This window comes from Paralichthys olivaceus, chromosome 20 (assembly GCF_024713975.1).
Source record: "Paralichthys olivaceus isolate ysfri-2021 chromosome 20, ASM2471397v2, whole genome shotgun sequence".
Lineage (NCBI taxonomy): Eukaryota > Metazoa > Chordata > Actinopteri > Pleuronectiformes > Paralichthyidae > Paralichthys > Paralichthys olivaceus.
In genome coordinates, this window is record NC_091112.1 from 16986956 (window position 1) to 17011676 (window position 24721).

Consider the following 24721-nt stretch of genomic DNA (forward strand, 5'->3'; position numbering starts at 1 on the left):
CTTTCATATGTTTAACAAAATGAAACCACAGGTACTCAAGTCTACCAATAATAAAAGATAATTTTATTTAATTGGTGAAATGTAAAAAAGAGGGAATTGAGTTGAAATAAGAGTTTTTGGGAACACAGAACAAAACGTTCTCACCGGTTGTTGCTGTGGATACATTCCTGGCTGTTGATTTGGGTATGGGCCACCAGGGGGAGCCCCTTGGCCAGGGTACTGATTGGTATAGGACTCATGCCTGAGAACAGTAACAAAAAGGTTCACACCGTTTTTCTTCAGACAGCTTTAGTATACAATTCACATGCTTATAATCCTGCATTATTTTAAAACCGTTACACCGGCACATGCCTTTTCCATCTTCCTCCGAATACAGACCAGTCTAAACATTAGATGGTACTGACCGTTGCTGTGGTGGAGGGCGGCTGGGTGAGTACATCCCTGTGTCGGCTCCAGAAGGCATCATGTTGGGCTGAGGAGCTCCTGGTCCCATGCTGCCATCAGGGCCCATGCCTGGCTCCTGTCTGTAAACACAACAAACAACAATCATAAATTGATAGGACTTAAATAGACAAAAAAAGGCCACTGGGACTTAATAACCACTTATCTGTATGTTTGACAGATACATTTAATAAAATTTGCTTACCTTCGGTCATATCCGTATGCGTACTGTTGCCTCTGGCCCATCTGCATGTTGCCCATGGGGCCTGGTGGGCCTCTGTTATACTGCTCTCCCATCCCACTGTTGGGTCCAGGCGACATGAACTGCTCTCCAGCTTAAAAACAGAAAAACACAGAATGTTGGTTCCTGTACCAACAGAAGTCCTGAATCATCTCATTTGCTGGTTTTGGCTGACGCTCACCTTTCCTCATGCCACCGAAGGGGTCCTTGTTGGACTCGTAGGGACCCATTCGCCCCATCATCTCTGGGCCGCCCATCCCAGGCTGGTAACCCTGAGAGTTGGGAGTCATGGCGTTTCTTCTGGAAAATGCTGGGTCGCCACCATCAGCAAAAGGGTCTTGTAAATTCACGCTACTCCTGTAGGAGGGCAGGAAGCGTGTCAGCAGAATGTTGATGTTGAATTCTTTGGTTCATATTGTTCACATTTTGATTTTCTAGTATTTTCAAGCCACTTTGTTTTAAATTCTTGTTAATTTCTTTTTTTGAATGATTTTATGTGAACTGATACAAGTTCAAGAAAATTAGAAATAACAGGGCTTAAATAAATATTGTGTTGCATTAAGGCACTTTTACAAAGAAGTTTTTCCATCAATGCGTTCAATAGATGTCCCATGAATATGTCTACGTTTACAGATCAATGCACATATTTGATAAACTTTTAATTTCTGAGTCACATATTCTACTCTTTATTTATAATAACTAAACAAGCTTATTAGATGTTTCATTTCCTGAACAATGTAGAAAAATGATTCTGTGGCTGCTGTATCATACCTGACGCCAGGCATTGGAGGCATTTGTGTGTGTGGAGTGGACGCCGGAGTGGGGGGCTTCAGGTCTCCCCCCTCCGCCATCGAACTACTGGTGGACTGAGGAGTTTGGGGCCCTTGCAGGGATCCAGAACCAGCTGCGAAGCAAGGATAGATATGATGAATATCCGGAAACGAATATCAAGTTCACCAGTTTGTAAAATTTTAATAATTCAAAGAACAACAGGCCTCTCTCACTCTCCTCACTCTAGGCATAAAGGCCAGAGTTGATAGTCAGGCTGAATAGTGTTGTGGATAGGCTAAACAGTGCCGGGGTGCTTCAAGAACGCATGCTGCTTTTGGCAATCCTAAATCCCATTAAAAAATTCCTGAGTGCTGCACAGAGGAACACAGTTTGTGTTGAGCTGTCGGGCTTTTGAGTGCACAGCCAGCAAAAATGTTGAATCCTCCAGCTCAATGCAGCACGCCAAACCCTTCACCCCCACATCACCCCCCCGCTCTCCTAACATCCACCGCTGGGCTCTCTCCGAGTCACTGGGAAAACAATGATCTAAAATCCTGACTCTGACAGATTACTGCCCGGCCTGCAGACAGGAGACACCCAGTGTGTGTGTGTGTGTGTGTGTGTGTGTATGTGTGTGTCATAAGATATGACCAATGGTTAGAATCCACATGAACAAGACAGCAAGAGTTTTGCTGTATGGACACATTCACAACAGCATCTAATCCTCCGCATTATTCAGGTGAAAGGTAGAGCAGCCGGGGGCAGGAAGTGACGTATTTATTCAACTGCATAGATCATGAGATCATGTTTACAGCACCTCAACACCGTCGTCAGCTCTTATCACCACAAACTCTCTCGATATCTTCACCAGTGTCTTTTACGTGTATGACACCACTTTTTCATCGGGAGATATATATGTACTGTATATATGCTGTGTGTTCACACATCGACATCTCCTGGATTTCTACGGACTTTATACTAGACCAGGCAGATTAAGTCCACAGAAACTACGGAGCATCTCTTTCGGACATTTACGTTCACACATGCACATCCTCTTGAGAAAATACGGAGGATCCTGTCCAGTGCATGTCTGAAAGCAGCTAGAGAGAGAGACATAGTAGAGCTCATCCTTAACTTCAGCTCAGGAGTTCTCACTATTAGCACGCCAGTCTGATGACTCACAGGTTCCCATTCATTACACTGCCACACACACATACACAACACTGGGGTCACTGGCAGGTCACATTTATTCACGTTTTCTCACATCGCCCTCTCGCCTCTGCGGCTCTCGCACACACACACACACAACGCACATTAACTGGCTCACCCTCCTATTCCTCTACCCCCTCCTCCCTCCTCCCCGTGGGCAGGGATTTCCCTCTACTAGAGATGAAGAGGGGAGGGGGAGGTGCTGGGGGGAATCTTGTGAGGATGGGGAAAAAATAGCATGGTAGATCGAGTCAGAGAGCGTGAGTGAGAGAGAAAGAATTGTGTGACTTTTACATACACACGCACGCACGCACACTCAAGCCTCTCCCCCCATTCATCATTTCTGGCTCTGCACTAATCTCCAGGGACTATTGCCTTGCCTCTGTAGCCGTGGGCCAGGCACCGGGCAGCAAGGACACAATGCCACTGACGGGGCATCTCTATCGCTAACACTCCTGCCCTCACACCCCACCACCACCCCCACCCGAGGTCTTCCTTCGTACTAACTGGAGGGCTGACAAGCACCCTGATGTCTCCTGTAACAACACCCGGCGCTGACTCAGTGCCCCGTGTCTGACAGCCTGGGTCTCGGCCAGACTTGAGTAGCACGTGGTCGATCATGGTGCAGTCGCTCCTGGCAGCTATAACAGGAGTCCTTTCAAATTCAAACAGCTTCCAGGAGACAGCATGGTCCTGAGACAATCCCATCCCTACACCCCCGAAAACCTCTGGTATCACTGACTCCCGGTTTACACTTTTACCCAATCCTCAGTTCATTGAAAGACTTGGCATGCCTGATGCAGCACTGTTCACACGAAACACCAACGTGGGGGAGTCTTTCGCCACGTCCTGTGCAAATGCCAAAACATTCCCCTAAGAGATGTGATCGTGGAATTGTCCAGAGGACGAAGTGTGCTGCTGTGACTGATGCCATTTACTCCTCAAAACACATGCCGCAGCAGCAGCAGTGATTTATGGATGATTGAAACCCCATACAGAAGATGACAAACGGTCTATGATTGGCTGTTTATAATGTAATTAATAGGAGACTATAAAACACATACACATTTATACTCAGATGACAAGAGACAAATAGAGTAAGGAGAATGTCTTGAACTGGACAGAAACCATGCAGCACCCGAGGGATACATGAAATAGGTTTTCATTGATTCTATATGAGTGCAGTTTATTTAAAAGGATGAAATAAATGGTGATGAGATGCAGGAGGAGGCCGGCGCTCACCTGGGCTGGGAGGCTGGATCTTTGCCTGGTTCTTTTTGGTGTCTGTGTTGAAGATGTCTGGGGGCGGGTCCTCGCCTCGCTCAATCTTGCACTCGAAGGCGTACAAACACTGGATGTACTGTTTCTTGAGCGAGCTGGCTGCGCTGCTCGACGTGCCTACGTTCAGGTTGGTGGCCAGCTCCCTCCACTTCTTGTTTTTGTTCACCTGGTGGGCGACAGAGGAACGGGAGGCTTAGAGAGCTGCACAAAAAACACAACAGCCTCCCGAGAAGAACAAAGCTGCCTGTTCTGATATGTAATATTCAGGCGTACCTGAGTGAGGCCCCCAATCTCTTTGACAGACACGTAGAGTCTGAAGAGGTCGAGAGGCTTGCGTCCCACAGCGGGCAGGTTGTTCATGCCCATGGCCTTCTCCTCAGCGAAGGCCAGGTATCTGTCCACCCACATCTTCCTCTCTGGCTCCGGGCCGAGCTCATACAGACGAGTAATCTTTTCATTGGTGATGGTGGACGAGCTTGACTTCTACAGAACAGGCGATTGAAGGAAATGATGAGATGGGAGAAAAAACATCAAATGAGGCAGACGAATTGTCGCGTGGACTCAGAACTTTTACCTTTTTGGATTCAGGCTTGGGAGTCCCTTCCACTTTGTTGTTCATCTTCTGAGCAGGGTTCATTTTATCCATGCCAAACTCCGGAGTGGGAGCCATTCCTGGGTGTTTAGAGGTAATAAGAAGAGGGCATAAAAATAAGGGATTGCTAGTCTATAAAACTATTTTATGGACAAAGTACACACAGTAGTGCTAAAACCACCTAATCAAGGCTTAAGTGTAGCTTTTACTCACCAGGGGTGTTGTTGGCTATGTTTGCTCCCATTGGGTAAGGCCCTGGCCCTCCCTGGTTCATCATACCGTGCATGCTGTTCATGCCAGGGCCATATGGAGAGCCTGTTCCCATCATGCCCTGGGACATGTTCGGGTAGCCAGGAGGCCTAGAAGTGAGAAGGCTTTTTAAAAAGGGCATTGAGAAAACCAACACACAACTAGCTGATAAATCTTTTTATCATTATCACATAGAAATAAAGATTTAGAGTCTGTCATGATTTTCACGCCTTGCTTGATGCTGTAAATCTTTACTTGTTTTGTACTCACAGAGTTCAGCTTATTCAGTAGATAAAATTAATGTAATATATATTGCCAACTGCCACATGCCTGAGCTGGTGGGATCTCAGGAAAAATTTCAGAAACCGCACTTCTAATTTTTTCTCTTATAGATAACTTTGGTCCTCTGCCATCTACACACAAGAGACTAGCTGCACGAGGGAAGAACCAATCACTTTTCATGATCCATACAACCAGCACATACAAGCAAAGAAACACATGCACACACTCGGCTAAAACCATGAAAAAAAGAAAAGAAAAACTCTCCAGGCTCAAGAGTCTTATTACAACGAGTCGTACTGACCCTCCACAGTCAAGTGCTCCTTTATGACTCACTGAGTCTGATGCAGACAGTGGCTGTATAACACTCACCTGTTGTGTATGGAATTAGTGGGCCCATGGAGCATGGAGGGGCCACCATCCTTCCTGTTCATGCCTGGTGGGGGACACATTCCGGAAGCCACCTGAGGAGGCATGCCTGCCATGTTAGAGGCCATTCCAGGACCGTAGGGCCGAGCACCCATCTGGCCCGGGACTATTCTACCGGGTGGCATATTTCCGTAAGGAGTCCCGCTTGCCTGACCAGGCATGGGGTTCATGGAGCCACCCATTCCGGGGCCAGTGGGGTAGTTGGCGTTGGGCATCGCTGTGTAGCCGGGCTGTCTAGGGTAACCTGGAAGGGTCGGAGATGGAAGAAATTCAGAAATAAGCCTGCTGCCCATTGCTGATGATGTTTTATGGCATTCTGTTATGTTTCAAAATTGCATTTCAGTCTAAAACAGAGAAATCTGTGGTAGAACCTTTACTCATTTCTTACAAACTAGATAAAGAGTTTCAGCGGTCGAGCTCTAAATTTACCTCTGTGCTGCCTTTTCTGACAAGCAGCCTGATGAAGCAGGCTTTATCTAGCCGTTGCTGTTCACTGCTATGACTCATAGCAGAACTTCTTCAAAGCCCACAGAAACCATCGGAGACTTCAAAGTGAAGTGATATCGTTTCATAAATATATGAAGTGAGAGGAAACTTCAAAGCTTTTTTAAAAATCAGAGCTATCTATGAAACTGTGATGGTCACAGGATGACAACTGAAAACTCATTCATAATATTTTTAGGAATTGGAAAAAAAAAAAATCCCAGAGTAGTGTGCATCACTCAGCACTGTACCCCCCCCCCCCCCCTCTGCACTACTATTTTATTTATCAGTGAGAACCTTTTAATTATTTATTTTTGAAATGTTTTTTTGGCCTTTATTTTTGGTGGAGAAAGAGAGCAAGCTGAGAAGAGGGGCAGACAGAGAGTGGGGGAAGATATGCATCACGGGGGCCGCAGGTCTGAGTCAAACCCGGGCCACTTCAGGTGAGGCATAGCCCCCAGGCCTCACCTTGTGGGCCGTATTGGCCCCCCTGAGGCCCGTAGTTTCCAATGGAGTTGTTCTGGGGGTAGGGTCCCATCCCACTATGCATCTGGCCTCCCGAAGACTGACGTGGAGATAAGGCAGAGCCAGGTTGTCCAGGGGACCCGTATGGGGGCATCTGAGGGTTACGCATGTACACTGGAGAGGATTGGGAACATCATTAGATGCATACTTTAAATATGGGGGGGAAAAAACTCTGCATCTGCTTAGACATACTGCTACATAACACATTATGTTTCGGTGTGAAGAACCTAGCACTTTAGTTTCTCACAAACACAGCAGTACAGTGCGTCTGTCTGTAATTACCCTCATTTGACCTGGCAAGTAGACTACAAAATAATTCTTATTTAAAGATTTAGCCAGAGGGAGTGTTTACAGAAGGAAGGAATGCATGCAAATCCAAACAATCACACCTAAAAGCTGCTGAGGATGGGGCGCACATTCTTTCAAGCTACTGGCCACCTGGAAGATGAGGGATTTCTTAAAAAGGGGTTTTCCTTCAGTAGTGATTTGAATCCTTGAACCTCTCGAAGCATGTCAGCACACTCACCCCTGTCCTGGCCCATGGCTGACTGGTTCATGGAAGAGTGCAAGATGCTGTCCGACTGGACGCTGGGCGGCCGCGGAGGCATCTGATTACCTGCAGGGACAGCAACAGCACAGGGACTCAGGAACTTTGGAAATCTTACAGCCACAGTTGAGGGGTGTTCAGCTGCAGGGGTGTTCAGCTGCAACATGACACTTCACCACGAGATATCAATAAATTCTACACACTGTACCTTTGAGATAAATCTTAAGTAAAACATTTTGTTGTAGCGTGAAAATAAAAATTGTTGTCCCCTCCTGCAGGTTATACTGCATTTCAGAGATTCAAGGCCACGAAAACTACACTGAAGCAAAAACTGTCTTTTTAAAATACAGGGAAAAGTAGAGGGAAAAGTGGTTTAGGCACAAGTCCAGGCATGATTTATATGTCATATAGATGTCATAGTGTAGTTTGGGTGCACAAAGAGAGATCATCTGTCATTACATGACCACAGTAAAACCTCCAGTAACATTTAAAAATTCAGATACTTGGTATAAAACTGTGTTCTTACCTGGCACAGCAGCGGGAGACAGAGGACCGGTGCGAGAGGGGGTGACACTGGCAGGGGAACCCACAGGCGAGGGGGAGGGCCCACGTATGCCTGGCAGGTGGGGTGAAGTGTGTGGAGAGAAAGGCGACTGGGCAGGGTTGCTCTGCTCGCCCTGACTGCTGGACACCCCTGAAGTGCTGACCCCGGGGCTCAGGGCCCCCTCTGTACCAGTGGGCAGGTCGTCGATGGAGCCCGACAGATCCTGAAACAAGAAGAGCAAGACAGGTTAATGTTGATATTTTCCACAAGTGAAATGAAGAAGGTGATATTTTTTAAATAGTCACCTTATTTGGAATTATTGTTTTTTCTATGTATTTTTTAAAAAAGCAACAGATTGGATATGCTTGTCATATAAATAAAACTGAAGTAACTATAAATAATACCAAGCACGTTTCTTTTTCTTCATCAGATAAATCCCTAAAATATGCCATGATTTACAACTTTTGATTTTTTTATGGCCTGCGACTTTTATGTGTTTCTTTTGCTTGTGTATTTTATTTTATACATCATTCCAACAGTTTGTAATTTAATCCGACAATATTATGGGAGCTTTATAAAAATTAAAAAAATATGTTTGTAAGACAAAAAACATCCAAACAAATAATTCTCTGCAACCCTTTGAGTAAGCTGCAATTATAATAACAAAGTGGTAAATTAAGTGAAAAAGCCCATACACAATATCAAAGGCAAATCTCTCTCTGTGTGTGAGAGGGAATGTTAATAAAGCAGAGTTTGACTCAGACTGCAAAATGTAAAAAGCTGGAGCAGGCAGTCGCTGCATTTGAAGAAAATAGGAATCATATTCAAGTAGAAATAAGAAACAAATTCTTCTGCTTTTTCCTGCTCATACTTGTAAGAGGAGGGTGGAAGCGTCTTATTTCTGAGTCAAATCAAAGTCAATTGAGTGGAAATCCAAACAGCCACAGATTCATTGCAGCAACCATTGCCTTGTGTCTGTTATTCTCTCATACCAGACTACCACCCTGTTATAGTGCAAACACACATTCGGGCATAATCACTTTTTTTCATTTTTCTAAAAATACTGTACTTCACTGCCATAATGATCCATCTTGGCAAGGAGAATTCTGTTTGTGTGGTTTGCAAAAAGAAAAAAGAGGGGGGTTAGGTATTTGAAGCAAGTCATCTTGGGAGGCAGTTGAAATAACTGGTGCTGGGGTTTCAGGCTCTGGTGCCATGTGGTGTTGTCATTGAGCCTCGCTGGCTGTGACACAAAGGCAGGCAGGCAGGAAGGTAGGAAGGAAGGCAGACGGTGATGATTATGTTTGTGGGAAGGTGAATGTTTACACACTGGCCACTCACGTGGAGCCCATGTGCTTGCTCAGAAATGCAAGCTCATCTGCCAGTCACATCGGAGGAGGGAAAAAAATGGGAGAGAGGAGGAGGGAAAAAAAAACACTCACTGGAAGCTGGCCAACTATTCCCATAGAAATCTCACACTCACAAGCTGGCTGCAGCCCCGAAGCTGGCGGTTTTGCACTTGAAACGGCGCCCGTTGCTATTTTTGGGACATGACCTGATGGAGGAACCCCAGAGGGAGTGACAGGAGGAGAACGCTGATTCAGAATCCACCCCACCCCCCACCCACCCCATTCCCTCTGCCCTCCCTCCATCTCTTCCTCCTCCTCTCACTTTGGGCAACTGCACAAACCTGGGCCCTTCTGACCAACACTGTTGATGTGGCAGCTATAAAACCATGCAAAACAGCAGCAGGAGAGCTTAGTGAAGGAGTAACACACTCAGTGTTTCATTGACTGATACCCAAATCATTTTCAAAATGTAATAAAAGGTAAGAACGAGGCAAAGCCGTGCTGCGTGAATGCCATGGAGCGTTGAGATCTTAATGCTCTGCAGTGGAGAACAGAGATCAAACAGCATGGCATTCCTTGCTTAAACAACCATGGCGGGATCCTTTTCCCAGCAGCAAGCAGTGTCAGCTGACCTCTATCCTACCAACCAGAACCCCCCCACCTCCGCTCAGACATCACAAGACCGGTCATCTGACTGAGGGCTTGGCCTGAGGGCCCTGGCCCGGCTGCCGAAAGCTTCAGAGTCACAGCACAAAAGAAAAGAAAGGGGGGGGGGGGGGGGAGTAATTCACTAAAACGCTTTCCTGACCCAGACCACAGTACAAAAAAGGTCAGGGGTCCGTTTCTGGAGTTACGCCCCCAGGTGTTACATCTCAGCAGGAGGTCAGACACACTTCAGTCATGAGACAGGGACCAAGAGAAGGATCCACTCAAAGTGGGAAGACTGAGAATTAATTGAGGAAAATTGTATGAGAAATTTAGAAAATTAAGTTATCAAAACTTGCCACTTTCACCTCATACAATCTGTACTGGGGTTTCATACTGAACCTTTCATGGACACACATCATTTAAATATTGACCTGATTCTGAATAAGACAATGTGATTATAACACATGATTTGCTAATAAAATGTTCCATGCTTATAGAATGCAAGTTAACATTCTCAATTGATTTTCAAATCCCAACACCAGACCAGTTATGTTGGTGAATCAGAGCTTCCATTATTCTTTAGTCCTGGACATGGAGCCACCGAGACCAGCACTGGTAACATCATTAAAACAAACACAGGGGCAGAGGTGTTGTTTCATACAGAAAAAAGACCATCATTCAAATTGATCACCAGACTGGACGGGCCAGGATCTGGGTGTCTTACTGCCTCGGCTAAACAACTTCCTTGGGAAAACTATGATTCTGTGAATTCTGGTAATGTTTCTATGAATTCTTTATGACCACCAGACTGTAAATAATCACAGTTTATACCTATCACTTAAATATTTATTCACTATCCAGCATTTTTCATTTCTTAGGGGAGACAAGCACTTGACCTCAGCCTTTAGCCTGTGCTGTACCTCATTCTGTGACCTGTGGCAGTGCAACAACCATTTTACTGTCTCCAGAAACAAAATGCTTCATTCAACACTTTTTAAAAAAGATGTGAAGGGATTTGAAAGGATCTGGAACTGGATTCAGATTCAATAAAATGCTGTTAAAGCCCATCCCCATTTTCTAAATGTCTGACAAGGAATGGTGGGGGTCAGATTGAGAAATCTTCTGAGATTTTCTTTGGTGTTCAGGACAGAACTCCTCTGGAAAAAACAAAGAGCATCTACTAATGTGAACGCTACCATTTGACAGTTTGATAAAGTAACTGTTCATGTAATTACCTCAAACATAAGGGGGGTTTGGTGTCAAGTTACTCTTTAACGTTTGAAAGGTTTGTTGAATAGGGAAAAAGGTTTTGATGGTATTTCTGTTTGTATTAATTATTAAGGTTTGAAAACAAGTATTGATCTGGTATCAGTAGAGAATCATATAATCTAACATGCAGACACTGTCAGGAGTTTTTTCAAGACTAAATCAAATGGGGTTTTTTTCTCCTAATGCACAAGTTAAAGTGCTAAAGCTACAAAGAAACATTTGAAATATAATGTTCACATGTAGCGAAAGGATAGACAATTTATTGTGTTTCAGTATTTGATTGCTGTGATTTAATTGGCACTGTAAACAGCATGAGCTACTAGTACACTGGCCATAGCTAGCAACTGCTAACATCCACTGTCATCAAATTTTACGTGTTTAACAAACTGATATTTCGTCCTGACTCAGACATTTGGGGTCAACGTCTGCATGTAACGTGTCAACCATTTTGCTTATTATGTTTGTGTTCTTTTATATTCATATTTACTTATTAAAGGTATGATTTAAATCTGCACAATGGGAAGTTTTCATTGTAAAACCAAAAGTTAAAGGTAAATGTTGCACATGTAATATGGTGTTGGAGATACAGTATGTTAATATCTTTATTAATAATAAAAATGTGACTCAAATATAAAAGTTGATGAAATTACTTGAGGCATTGAACTGAACATTTTCAGCACATTTTAACAATACCACGATAATCCTGATAACTGTAATAATTTTGGTAATTATGACACAAAATCTTTCACACATTTCATTTAAACATGTACACCTGCTGTACTGACACATACGCAGCATAGAGACTGAGGTCTTTAGCATTCAAATGATATCTGACAACGTGCAGCTCCCATCACTCAGCCTGGATGGGCCGAAACATCAAACACATACACACATACACACACATCCTTCTACATCTATCTTTCAGGGAGCCTGTCATTGACATAATGCATTACCTAGCCCCTTACCCTGACCTTAACCATCACAAATGAATGCTTAACCCCAACCCCGTCATTAATCATCTTTTATTCTGAACACTAAAACCAAGTCTTAACCCTCAAACATATGTTTTTAACCTTGCAAGGTGCTGCGTTTTGGTCTCAACCAAATATTGTGGACTTATGGTTTTTGGACCACATAAATATAGTGAGACAAATGCACACACACACTAGCTCCTACCTACTCCCACTCTGCAGTCATTGATTTTTCCCAGCTCAATACTGCACAGCACCAGCCTGTTCTGCTGACTGCACAAGCTGGACAGCGAGAGGAGAGGAGGGGGAAGGGGGGGAGAGAAGGGGATGGGGAGCGGGGGTTGGTCTCTGATACTGATGCTGCCGAGGCTCTGCTACTCAAACTGCTCATTATTAGTAGGCAAATGATGAAGAGGACAGGGATCAGGCTTGGCGAGGAGTTGAGGGACGGTGGAGAGGCTAACTTGGAGTGTGTATGTGTGCGTGTATGTGGAGGGAGGGTGTGATGAGCTGGAGGGTTACAACAGAATGTTCTATGACAAATATAATCGTTGATAACGCGAGCGTATAAAAAAAAATACACGAAAGACGCTGTTTTTTGCTACATGAAGGAGGTGGAAAAAGCTGTGTTGTGGCGAGGAGGAGAGAGCTGCAGTTCTTTCTGTGGAAGCTTCTCTATATGGCAGCCATTTTGTGCTTTTCCCAGCACTGCCTGACATGGAACTATAGAGCTGAGAACAGCAGAACAGTCTTCATGACGTTTGAGGGTTGAAGAGTGGTAAAAAGACTGGTTTATATGATGAAAATTCACTTAATATAAATACACTAAAACAATTCAATCAAATTTCTTCTCATGCAATTATTGTTCATGAATGTGGAAAATGGCAGAGAGTCTTTACTCTTTCCACAATTCCCATATTCTCCACTGCTCTTCTGAGTGTGCCTGTGCTGTCTCTGAGTCATCTGCTCTGCTCTCCCCCGTCCTAATGTATTCCATTTGCAGATTACTTCACTGAATCAATCAAGCCAGACCAGAGCCATTAGTCTGCCAAGCCAGCCGATTTCTTTTTTTCTTTTTTTGGTAGGTTATGAGAAACAGAAAGTGGGAGGGTAGAGGTAGCGTAGCGGCCCTGAGATAATGAAACATATCTGGAATGTGTGACCCTGGCCAGTAGTGTAACTAGATCCAGTGGTGGAGGCGGTAAGGAGGGAGAGGAAGGCAGGAGGGGGGGCAGAGTTCATCCCTCAGTCACACTCTCCCTGACCCAGTCTTCTCTTGTCATTCTCAGACCTCAGGGTTTCACCAGCTGCCTGGTTGGCAGGCTTCCTTCTTCTCAGGCCTCCAGATGTTTAACACAATATACAGGGGGAGGGATAAACCGAAAAAAGAAAAAAGCTCACTCACTCCAGACGTGCATGCTCACACATCCTCTGTGGTGAGGTGATAGATGAGGCACAGAGTAAGAAAAGGGAGATAGAGGAGGGGAGGGGAGGGGAGGGAGAAAAACTGGCTGCATCTCAAGGGCTGCCATGGTTACTGTGATCCACGTGGTTGACACATTAGAGCCGACACAGTCCCTCCCCCCTGTTGCTGCCATCCCTGTCTGTCTCTCTCTTTTTCTCTCTCTGCGTCTCTCGCTCTGTGGCCTCCCTGCGTGCCTGGCAGGGTCACAGTGCAGTCAGCTACTACAAAAGAAGAAGCCCGTCATTGTTACAGGAAACGCAGACGCACCAAAGCTGTGCCCACCCCCCACCCCCTCACTCCTGCTCCACCACCGCCACCGCTTTAATTACACACTCAGCCTCCGGGCCTTTGGCGAGGAGGAAGCCTGGGAGACACGCACATAAACATGGAGAGTGGACAAATACAAGACGACAAAGCCTTGAACTTCTTTGCAGTCTTTCCTAAGTCCCCGATGTTTATGTTTATATGTTGACGACCTCGTCAGTGATAGCTCACCAGCGCTGGGCATCTACCATTCGGTCAGGGCAAAATGGGCGTTTGATACCCGCAAAAGGGTCATGGGAGAAGTCTTCTCTTCCTTTTAAATGTAAGATCAAGTGAAATTGTCTCCGAACATGCTTTGAAGAGGGTTTCTCCTCTTTCTCCCAGCTCAGTGTGTGAACATGCTGACTTGACTTCACTGGGCACAGATGCTCATTATCTCCACACAAACGATCTCAGTGCTTCTAACTGTCACAGACAGATGACAAATAGACTGGAGGCACTCAAACAAGATAAAATTCAGGCCCTCTTGTCCATGAAAACACCTGTATCGTCTCCATGCTGCATTACCATGAGAAGACGACAGGAAATGTCCAGATGTTGAATAAGACGATTGACAGGTGGGTGTCACTGGCACCTCAGCCAGTGGATGTAGGTGGGACCTGCACAAGGGTCCCACCTACATCCAGGGGCTGTTCCCAGCTACAAGGTGCCTCTGTGAAGTCCATCTCAGGCTAACTGAGAAGCAGATTCTAGCCCCAGCTCGAGGTTTGCAGGGCTGAGCTCAACCATAAGGGGGCACTCCCATCCCACTATGAGGGAAGAATTGGAGAAAGGAGGAGAAGCAAGACAGGCCCCTGCCTCATACAGCAGCAGCAGCAGCCATTACAGGGTTTCACATACAGCACAGTCTGATGAGAAACTCTCTATACAGTTAGGAGAGCCTATATATGCACCATGCAACCTGTAACCAGTCCAAACCATGGTATAGATATGAAATATTGAGCATGGGTAATGACTGTGTCTGAATGTCAAATTAACATAAGAGTTCTGTTATTTAATTTTTCTAAAATGTGGGCTAACAACTACTGTGGATGGTGACAACATCCGTGGGGTGACTGGGTGCTCCGAGCCTTGGAGCACCCTGCTGGGATTAGTTATCTTGCCTGGACTATCAGCACCACAGACACAATGTCTGCTACCTCAACAGACGAGCTGGCTCCCCAGAGATTTACACTGCTACTTCATCACAAGCAGCCACGTGGGATGGTTAACAGCCTGGACTAAAAAGTAAAAAGATGAAACAGTGAACCAGCGAATATGTTGAAAAAGAGTTGAGGGCATAAAAAATACAATTCATTTGACGCTGATCAATACTGTTCTGCTTTAACATTCCTGTGTGTTACAGGCTCGCAGTCAAAAAGAAAATAAAGGCCAACCATGAATCTTAATCAATAAGTGGGGAGTTCTTATTTTAAAACGCTCCACATTTGCCTAATTGAGCTTCACTGTGGGGGGTTACAAAAAAGGGGGTGCGCAAGAACACTGCAGCAGCCTGTGTGTAGCTAACACACAGTAGATGCAGGGAGAAGAGGAGGAGGGAAGGGGGGCAGTCTGATTGCTGTGAATAATGGGGAGATGGTGTGTGCGTGGGGGGCCTTTTGTAGAGATCACAATAGTAGCAGGGAGTCCCAGGGCAGCGCACAGATGCCCGAGTGAGGCAGGCAGCTGCCCAGCCCGAGGTGAGGGGTGCTGGGATACGGCAGACCATGGGGGCTGGAGGGGCCTTGGACCGAGGCGAGGAGGAGTAGAGACGAGAGGGGGTGCTGGTTGGGTGGGGAGGCTCCAGACCTCTACAGCCAGTCCTCCCGCCTGCTTTCCAGAGCACCAACGCCCCTCCCCTCCTACTGTCAAACACACATAGCGTGTCTAGAGGGCGCTACTAAAGTAACTGATACCACCAGTGAATTGATTGGAGAGAGGAGAGAGAGGGGGAAATTATTTATACAGGTTATTTCACGGAGTGAGCGTTAATTTCATTGTGAGGTCAGTTTCATCCATCTAGGCTCTGCAGCTTGTTCCAGCGAGAGCAAGAGAAAGCAGAGGACAGACAGTGCTGCAGTCAGCCACAGTCTTTGTGCTGCAAAACTAGCTCAGCCCAGCAGAAATGGAGGCAGAGGGGAGGGGCATGAGAGAGTGTGTGTGCGAGTGTGTGAGCGAGTGGTGAGCAAACGGAGAGGGAGAGTGCTCTCTGTACGTTTGTGTGTGTGTGTGTGTGTGTGTGCACAGGCTCACAAGAGCAAAACAGGGCTCAGGGTTTTAGCAGGCTGAGAAACAATTCACTGAACCAAATGCAAAACAACACACTTTGTCAGCAGATTGAATTTTCTCAAGTACATTAATTAAAAATCACATAGACGAAAGGAAGGGGTGAGACAGAGAGGGAGCAGGGGAGAGAAACAGACAAGCTGCAAGGAGGGGGGTGAGCGTGAGTGAGAGGCACCCTGGAATCTGAATAAGACATGCCCGCACAGGAAGCAAAGGGCCCCAGAATAGCAACAGGAAACTGGCCCCGGAATCTGAATACCGTCAAGCGGCAGAGCTTCGCAAAACAAGGCTGCGCTGCACAGCGTTATGAAAGCTGATTTACTGAGAGAAGAGAGAGAACGAGGAAGGGAAGAGGAGGAGGAGGGGAGGAGGGCGCAGGCAAGGAAAAGAGAAAATGAGAATTTAGACAGAAAGAGGAACAAGGGAGAGGCAGAGAGAGTTTTAAATATATATATTTATATACAGTATATATAAACACAAGGAAAGAGGAAAATACAGCAAAAATAACAGAGCCTAATATTGAAAAAGGCAGAGAGGGGGTTGGGAGGGAGAAGGAAAAAAAAGGGGCCGGCCTTGTCAGGCTGATTGCTCCAGAGCTATGTCGCAAAAACAAGCTTAGCTGCCGCAGGAGAGCAGAGCTGGGCTGGGCTGAGCAGGGAACGGGGACTGCAGAAGGGGGCCACGCAGAGTTGATCAAGACTGGAAGATCTTTCAGCTCCAGAGCGGGAGGCTTGGCACATAACATTAAAGGTCATTAAGGCAGGGAGGGGGGTTGTTGTGAAGTGGGTGGTCTTTGAGCCTGCAAATGCACCAGGTTAGAGTGGGATTGTTGCAAGGGTTGGTTGGTGACAGTCATTGATGTAGTGATGAATTAGAAGGTGTGAAGACGAGCACCAAAGTAGGAAACCTACTAATGATGGTCAAATCAAAACTAACAACAAATCAAAATAACAGAAGTCAACTCATAGAAAGGCAAAACTGCATGTGCTTTACTCAATGGCCTCCTATCTACTACATATTCTACTTGCTGTGAAAGGCAGTGAAATTTAAGTGGGGCTAAATAAAGTACATCTACTACATTACACCGTAGTTAATAGGGAAATATAAATCACTGACACAAATTAAGCAGACAGCATAAATCCTTGGCTCTTCCTTTAAAATAAAGCCACTCCAGATGAAGCCTCTTGTTCAGAAAGGCGAGAGGAAAAGTAGGGATGGGGGACAGAACAAAAAAACAAACTCAAGCGTGAGTGTGTGACCAACATGTGACCTTCCTCTCAAGTGTGGAGCACATTGAGACACGTCAGAGAAGAGAAGCACCACAACCGGTGGGGCGGTCCTGGGTGGGATTAGGCCCACAGAGGAGAATGGGTGTACAAAAGAGTTGGGAGAGGACAAGGAGATTTAAAAAAAAAGAGAGAGAGAGGTGAGAGGAAGGTTAGGAGGGTGGTGGAGGTGGTCTGGTGGTTATTCCCGTGGGTTAACGTTAAGAGGAAGTGTCACAACCAGGGATGAAAGCCTGACAGTGACAGCAAAGACTCTGCTGCTCTACTTCTTCTGGAGGCATGATGAGGAAGGTGAGCCTCTGGGCCTAGACTTTCACCCCAAAGTGCTATCATAATTATTAGCTCAAAATAAAAACAACTAACAGTAGCTTAAAGGATCAGTGTGTAGAATTTAGTGACATCCAGTGGTGAACTCAAAAAGGTGTTTAGTTTGTCCAGGTTGGAGGACTGTCAAAAAAAACATGGCGGCCTCAATAGAGAGGACCCACTCCTGATAAATATAAAGAAATTAAATATAAATGGCCCATTCTAGGGTAAAGAAAACCACCTGCCAACACTAATGGGGTTAAGAAAACCTTTTCCTCTGTGTTTGGGCCTCTCATCCACACATAAAACAGAATTTTTACAAACAGTTTCAGAGTACATGTAAAACAGAGCATTTGGAAAACGATGACGATGTCACACCCTACTTTGCACTGCCCGTTGTTGCTTTGTCTAATGTGCATGTGCCAGAAACAACAACAGCGGCTTTACACAGTTTTCTCTGTATTTGGATTGTACTTCTAGGTGTAATTACAAGTTTGCGGCTACATTTACTTCATCACCTGGACTTCATTGTTCTTCTCTGTTATTTGACAGATCATTGATGTAGACTCACTACCTCACTATCACTACCTACTGGCCCAGCATGCTTGTTAGAACATTTGTACTCCATTTTGTGTTCTATCAGGAAGAAATATTTTGTAAAACAAGGTTGCGTGGAATGTGATTATTATGAAAAACTAAATATCCTTTCAAAAAAATATCTGCAAAAGCAGAGAGTTGAACATTTCTTTCTCTAAAATGTTGTTCAAACCCAAAAATTAGAGCAGCACTGAAAGTGAATAGCTGGACAGGATCATTAGAGGAGAATGTATTATGCACTTTTTAATTCAATTCTATTTTTATAGCGCCAAATCATAATATACATTATGTGAAGGCACTTACCGTGAATTGTGAGACAGATTAGAATAAAAAGGTCAAAACTGGCATTATAGAGGTTGAGATTTCCTTACATTTGGTTCACTATGTATCAACATCCAATATGATGCCTCCTTCTTTCAGACCTCAAATCTCCGGTATGTAATGCAGGCTTTTTCTCAAAGCTGAAAAAAGAAAAACCTGATGACATCACTATGATGCTCTTTAATTCAAATGTTCTAAAGCTCCGCCAAAGGATGTTGCATAATTGTTTTAATTTACAGGCTCTGCTGTACTCCTCATAATAAGTTGTCTGAAGTTCAAATGTGTGAAAATGCTGGAGTGGACCTTTTAAAGTGGTTATTCATTATAGACTAAGTCAATTATGTGACGCATTTAAGAGAGAGCAGTACAGAAAAGTTCTTTCTCTGCCTCCTCTTTGCTCTTCATTCCTTTCCTCGAAATCCCTTAAATGTTATTAGGTCACAGGAATATTTTGAGACCATTGCTTTCTACTAATTGTGCAGCATTCACTGATTATTTCTAGATTAGCATCAGACAAATGCCTGGATTTCAAACGCATAGAGAGAGTTTTGAAGACAACCATAGTTCCAGGAAACTGACTCAACACAGTTTAACTTTGCAAGCATGTCCTGGAGCCGGGGTAAAAACAAACCAGGAACAAGCTCGACCTGCTCAGCTAGTTCCACCATCGCTGCCTGTGTGTTTGTTCCACCCTCCCTCCTTCCTCCAACACTTATCAACAGCCCTTTTCTCAAGCAGACTGTTGCCTTCCTACCGGTGCCTTCCAGCAGGCACTGAGCCTCCTGCACTCCCTTTATTCCCACCTCAACGGCAGCCTGACAGACGCTGGGTTTTTTAGCACCTGGCTCAAACAGATCCATAAGAACTCTGGATGAGGTGATGTCTGGCTGGCTCTGCAACTCAAGTAACTAAATGTGGCTTCCCCCCTCTGCTGCTGTTGGTTCTGTATTCAAACATTTTTAGGCAGATAAAAGTTATACAAATCACTGCAGGTCCTTACAATATATACTGCTATTGTCTATCTAATCAAAACTGTAAATACTACCATTTTTTTCTTAATTTGAAAATCATCCTTATTTGGTCAACATAATAAAAGTTTTTTAAAGAAACTACCCAACACTTCCTTCATAAGTATAAGTGCACAGACATGTATGAACACTGACCACCCAGAATATGACACCTGAGAGGTTAGAGAAGTGTTGGTTCGTTGGGGAGCCAGTGTCAATTTTCAAAATTCAGACTCAATATGATAATATTTATCTATTTATTATATATTAAGCTATAAATTGCATGACAACTTTTACAACAAAATTATTCTCCCACTTTAACAAAACAAACTAAACCTCTTGTATGTATTAGTGTTTAGTTTTGTTGTTAAAAGGGTATTTCCAAGTTAGGCCTATTTTATAGCATCATTGATAGATGATAGATCATTATTATCATCTATCATGGAACAGACATACTTCCATCTTAAAGGGATAGTTCACCGAAAAATTTTAATTCACTCATCTACTCACCACTATGCCGATGGAGGGGTGGGTGATTTGAGTCAACAAAACAGGAGTTTCAGGGGCAAACAGTTTTTCAGCCAAAGTGACCTCTTCTTCAGACATAATAAAACTGGAAAAAACATGCCTCCAATACGGCTTGTGTGAAACGGCCTCATTTACACTAAGTATTAAGCCTAAAAGTCCACGAACAGAATGGCAAGGCTAGCGGACGAAGCCACCCGGCGCGTGCCCCTGGGCGAGACTGTTTGCGGTGTTTCGAGATGCCCGAGGGTACGTGTACGCGCCTCCGGGGAAGCTATCAAAGGACATTTAGGCTTAAAACGTGGTGTAAATGACGTAATTTGGAGTGGAATTTAAAAGTCACGGTTTGCAGACACTTGGATGAAACCTCATGAGCAGTATGGAGGCATGTTTTGTTTTTTCTGTTGTTTTATTTCGTCTGAAGAAGAGGTCACGACTGACTTAAATGGTATTGGATTCGGCTGCAGCACTGTTTACCCCTGAGACTCCAGAAGTGTTTTGTGGACTCAAACACTTCCCCCACCCCCCCATCGGCACAGTGGTGAGTAGATAATGAGTGAATTTTCATTTTTCTGTGAACTGTCCCTTTAACAAATGTAATATTCCACATTGACTCAGAGAGACACAGACATGACTTGCAGATTTAGGATGTTACATGTGATTTCAGAATTTTGCTGCAACTGTCCACACATATATTGCTGCTCTTCTCTAATGCAGCCACTTTTTGTTATTACTTCCATTCTGAACTCTCCTGTGGTGAAACATGCATCAACACATAGATGTACAGCTGCACATATCCTTCTGCACCACAAACTGAAAGGTTCGCCGGTCCCTCGTTTCTCTGAGCCAAGACAATCTCCCTTTATTTTTGACGGTTCTATTGATCTGTAATACATCGGCGCTTTCAATCAGTAAAAGCACATCCAAGCTGGCCAGCCAGAATCGCCAGGTAGTTCCATAACAGCCCCTTCCCCTTTGTATTTGGATTGACACTGATCTCATAAATGGCATCTCTGGAATCAAAATGATGGAACTTTAATCCCTGTGTATATTGAATGGAAACGTCTCACAAATTGTTGAATTTGGGTTGAGAACGCAGGCAGATTGCGTCATCTTTTGATTCAAGATTTTTAAACTCTGGAAACATTCCACTCAGTATCAATTGATAAACCGGCCCTATTGATAATTCAGTTCATGAACATATGCAACATTGTTAATGACGGACTGTAATCATAATCATGATAACTCTTCTTAATGTATTTCTGTGAACTTTGCAAATAGCAGTTTCTGGTTTCCTGAACTGTCTTATATCTGTGGCAGAGCTTGTGCGTAATTGGATATCAAAGCAGCCCCACATCCAGGTAGAACAGGTATCACTGGTGCACATCTACTCATCACACCTGTAGGAGTCAGCTGTTTTGTCTGCGGCTGTCACGGTGATTACTGTCAGTTAGTGTGGTATAATCTGCACACAGTGTCATATGCTCTCAGAGGTGCAAGGGGAGGAGGAGGAGAAAGGAGATCTGTTCAGCTCTACCTTAGCCAGATTAATGACTCTCTCAGCCAATCACACAGCACTGATAGGGAATCCCCAAGAAGTCAGAGGAGGGATGAAATAAATAAATAAATACAAATAGCACTGGCCTGGCCTGCTCGGCCAATGGCTGAGCCCGCAGAGAGTTGTATAAATAAATAAGAGAAATAAATAAAAGAGGAGGGAAACACATCCTGAGGGCATCCCCTACTGGCAAAGACAGCGCTGCCTCTCATCCCTCCCTCCCTCCCTCGCAGAATCTCCCTCTCCAACCAATCACTCACACTATTTGAAGTTATTTGCTTGCACTCCCTCAATCCTGCACCCCCCACCCCCACCCTTCGCCACTGACTCCACTCTCTCACTTTCATTCTCTCTCATTAATGATCTCATTTCTCACTCTCCTTCCCTGAGGCCCAGAATGAGGTTAGCTCTGCAGTCTGACCTATAAACACTGCCATGGAAACTGCAACGTGTTACAGCGAGACACCTCTTTAACAGGGAGGATGGAGGGGAGGGAAAAGGGGTTCTCTCACCTTTATCTTAGCCAGAGGGCTATCAGACGCCAGATTTACTTCACTTTCAACAATATTTTTCCTGGCAGAAATGCCCCCCACACACACACACATTTCAGATTTTTTTAACAAGGTCAAGAGAAACCTGCGCTGCTTGAACACGTACACACTCCTGAAATCACCTTGTTGTTGTGTATTGTGTGTGTGTGTGTGGAAGTCAGAGGCAGCAGAGAAAGGAAAGATAGAGGTGATGCACTTGTTAACTCTTTCTGTTATATTACTATACTTCAATTTAAGTTTTAGTCTTTACTGTGTCATTCATATCCAGATATTGGGACAAAAATATTGCTATATTGAAAAATGTTCACGTTAGGAAGCAAGTTGAAATTTTATGTACACGTTTGAATCACTGACTCATATCAGTAATTTAGAAGACAAATGAACAGACAACAGTAAACAAAGCTGGGAATCCACGCGTGTCCGAAGTCCAAAGCACTAAATATTGATTCTACTCTTGTAAATCATGCAATACCCACAGTCGTTACAGCTCTGAGAAAGCATTACATGTCTATCAGATTGCTCTGAATAGATTTTTGCAGCTGAATCCAAGTGGTTGGTCGACGATCCAAGTGCACAGTGGCCCCAAAAAAAACAATATTTACCACACATTTCTATGTATTGTCCTCATGCAGAGCTGGTTTATGACTGTGTCTACGACTATGGGATAACTATTACTGCTGTATAATGAGGTTTCCTGCATTATACAACAAAGCAAATCACTTGGTAGCAAGACAACAGTTCAGAGAAATGAACTGAGCTCTTAATACAGCTTGTCTGGGAGACAGACGTTATCGGCAAATTTACTGGTCCTTCATTGGAGTTGAATTAGGACTGGCATCAGTGTCACTCAGTGTCATCGCAGTCACTAATTACTAAGGACGCCTTAACACTGACAGCTTAGTATGAAACCATCAGCAGTTTTTTTGTCTGTTACATAATCCACACTTTTAATGAACTTGGTATAGATCAAGAAAAGGTATGATTTTCTAGTGCAGGCCAGACGCCAGCGGGTTGTCAACATTTTGACTACAACATGGGTCCACACATTTCACAAGTCAATTTCTTTAACCGAAGGCATTTTCTGGCCATAGCTGCAAGAGAGAATGATCAAATACTGGACTGACTTTTCTCATAGGATTAAGAACTATAACTTATATGAATAAAAATTACAGAGGTGGTTGGTTTCTGTGAAGTCCAGTGGATGAAACCCTGCTACACTAAGCACAAGTCACTTTTAGATGAAGATGACAAAGGGGCTCACCGGCAAACTGGATGGCCGACCCTGCATGCTGTCCTCTTGACTGCTCTTGCTGGAGGCCATGGGCTGGTTGGAAGGAGGAGCACTGGACTGGGAGCTAAATGAATCCTGGGAGAGTTCCTGATCACAGAGACAAAGACACATGAAACAGTGATCTCCAGTCTCCACATCAAGTATCGTGTTACTACTTATTGGCTCTACGATATGTGCAGGAAAATACAACTGCTGACATACGCATACAAATGAAAGATCTCAGCTGAGCTGGATAAACGACCAATGAAATAACGGCATATCAGCGTCACCATAGGAGGGGAGTGGCACAGGAAAGTTTTGTTTTACTTTACATCTCATTGCATCACTGGCTGCTTCATCGTAATGTTCTTTTTACCAGAGGTTTGATTTCATCTGAAATGTTTCACTGTATGTTGTGATCTGTGTTCCAACTCCTGGTACTTACATTTCATTAAAATGACTGGAGCCTCTTTAACTAAATAACTAAACTTAAAGTTATTAATACTGGATGCAACATATTAATGTATCACCCATTTAAGACCATATACGACATCTGTGTCATCTTCTAGACACATGACCAATGAAATGTATCAGGATTTGACGAAATCCAGTTTAGAAAAGAAAAGTGCACAAAGGGAAAATCTATACATCTAGTTTTCTTCAGCAATCTGTGCACGTATCCTTTTTTTAATATTGCAGTTTAAAAAATGGGTGATGGTCAATGTAAGGCAAACAACATGGAAGCAGCGTACAGCAGTCTTTCAGATGAAAACAACGATGACAACATGCCTTCTGAGCCGCTGGCCAAAGCTCAGGTTTATACACATGTTAGAGGAGGAGGAGGGGGAAGGAGGAGTTCAGAAAGTGAGAGCCAGTATCACCGCAAGCCAGATGTAAAGATTGACCTGTCTGATGTCTGCTGTCAAACACTTACAGGGTCACTAAAACATCAATTTCTCAGCCTCTGAGGCAGATGGAAACATTAAATCAAAACTTTTCAAGAGCATAAACCCATGATTATTTAATTGTAAATCATTGCCTCTGCCCTAATTTTAATACACCTTTTTTTTGGGCTTGTTTTTTAAAATCAGCCTTAAACCTCCTATAGCTGTTTCACATTTAGATCCTTATCGAGAGCCAATACTTCTTTTGATGTGTTACGTTATGGAAAACTGCATTTTGTTCAATCATGTTTTTTTTTTCACACTAAAATCAAGTATGACAAAAACCATCTGTAGCTACAGACGGTTTTTGGTTTGCATTAATATTATAAAGCAGGTCAGGGCTTCATTAAAGCACTGATACTGTACGATAAATGTAAAGAGCATGGGTCAGCTGAGCGATCTCCTGCTGCAAGCAGTTATGGAAACACAGGTAGGGCTGACGCGGCACATTATAGCTAAAGTGAGCTCAAAGAG

General features: G+C 44.2%; 1 protein-coding gene across 2 annotated transcripts in view; it reads right to left on the reverse strand.

The window, feature by feature from the left end:
* The window catches only part of arid1ab (AT-rich interactive domain 1Ab), a 54492-nt gene that overhangs the window by 5226 nt on the left and 24545 nt on the right, over positions 1-24721 (reverse strand). For both annotated transcript variants that reach the window (XM_069516885.1, XM_069516886.1), the window contains exons 4-17: positions 23295-23411; positions 7574-7814; positions 7027-7116; positions 6444-6614; positions 5436-5736; positions 4749-4894; positions 4518-4615; positions 4217-4426; positions 3905-4109; positions 1454-1586; positions 864-1039; positions 647-776; positions 405-524; positions 145-241 (exon numbers count right to left, since the gene is read on the reverse strand). In XM_069516885.1, coding sequence (XP_069372986.1) covers positions 145-241; positions 405-524; positions 647-776; positions 864-1039; positions 1454-1586; positions 3905-4109; positions 4217-4426; positions 4518-4615; positions 4749-4894; positions 5436-5736; positions 6444-6614; positions 7027-7116; positions 7574-7814; positions 23295-23411 — 2235 coding nt within the window. The remainder of the gene's footprint in view (positions 1-144; positions 242-404; positions 525-646; positions 777-863; positions 1040-1453; positions 1587-3904; positions 4110-4216; positions 4427-4517; positions 4616-4748; positions 4895-5435; positions 5737-6443; positions 6615-7026; positions 7117-7573; positions 7815-23294; positions 23412-24721) is intronic.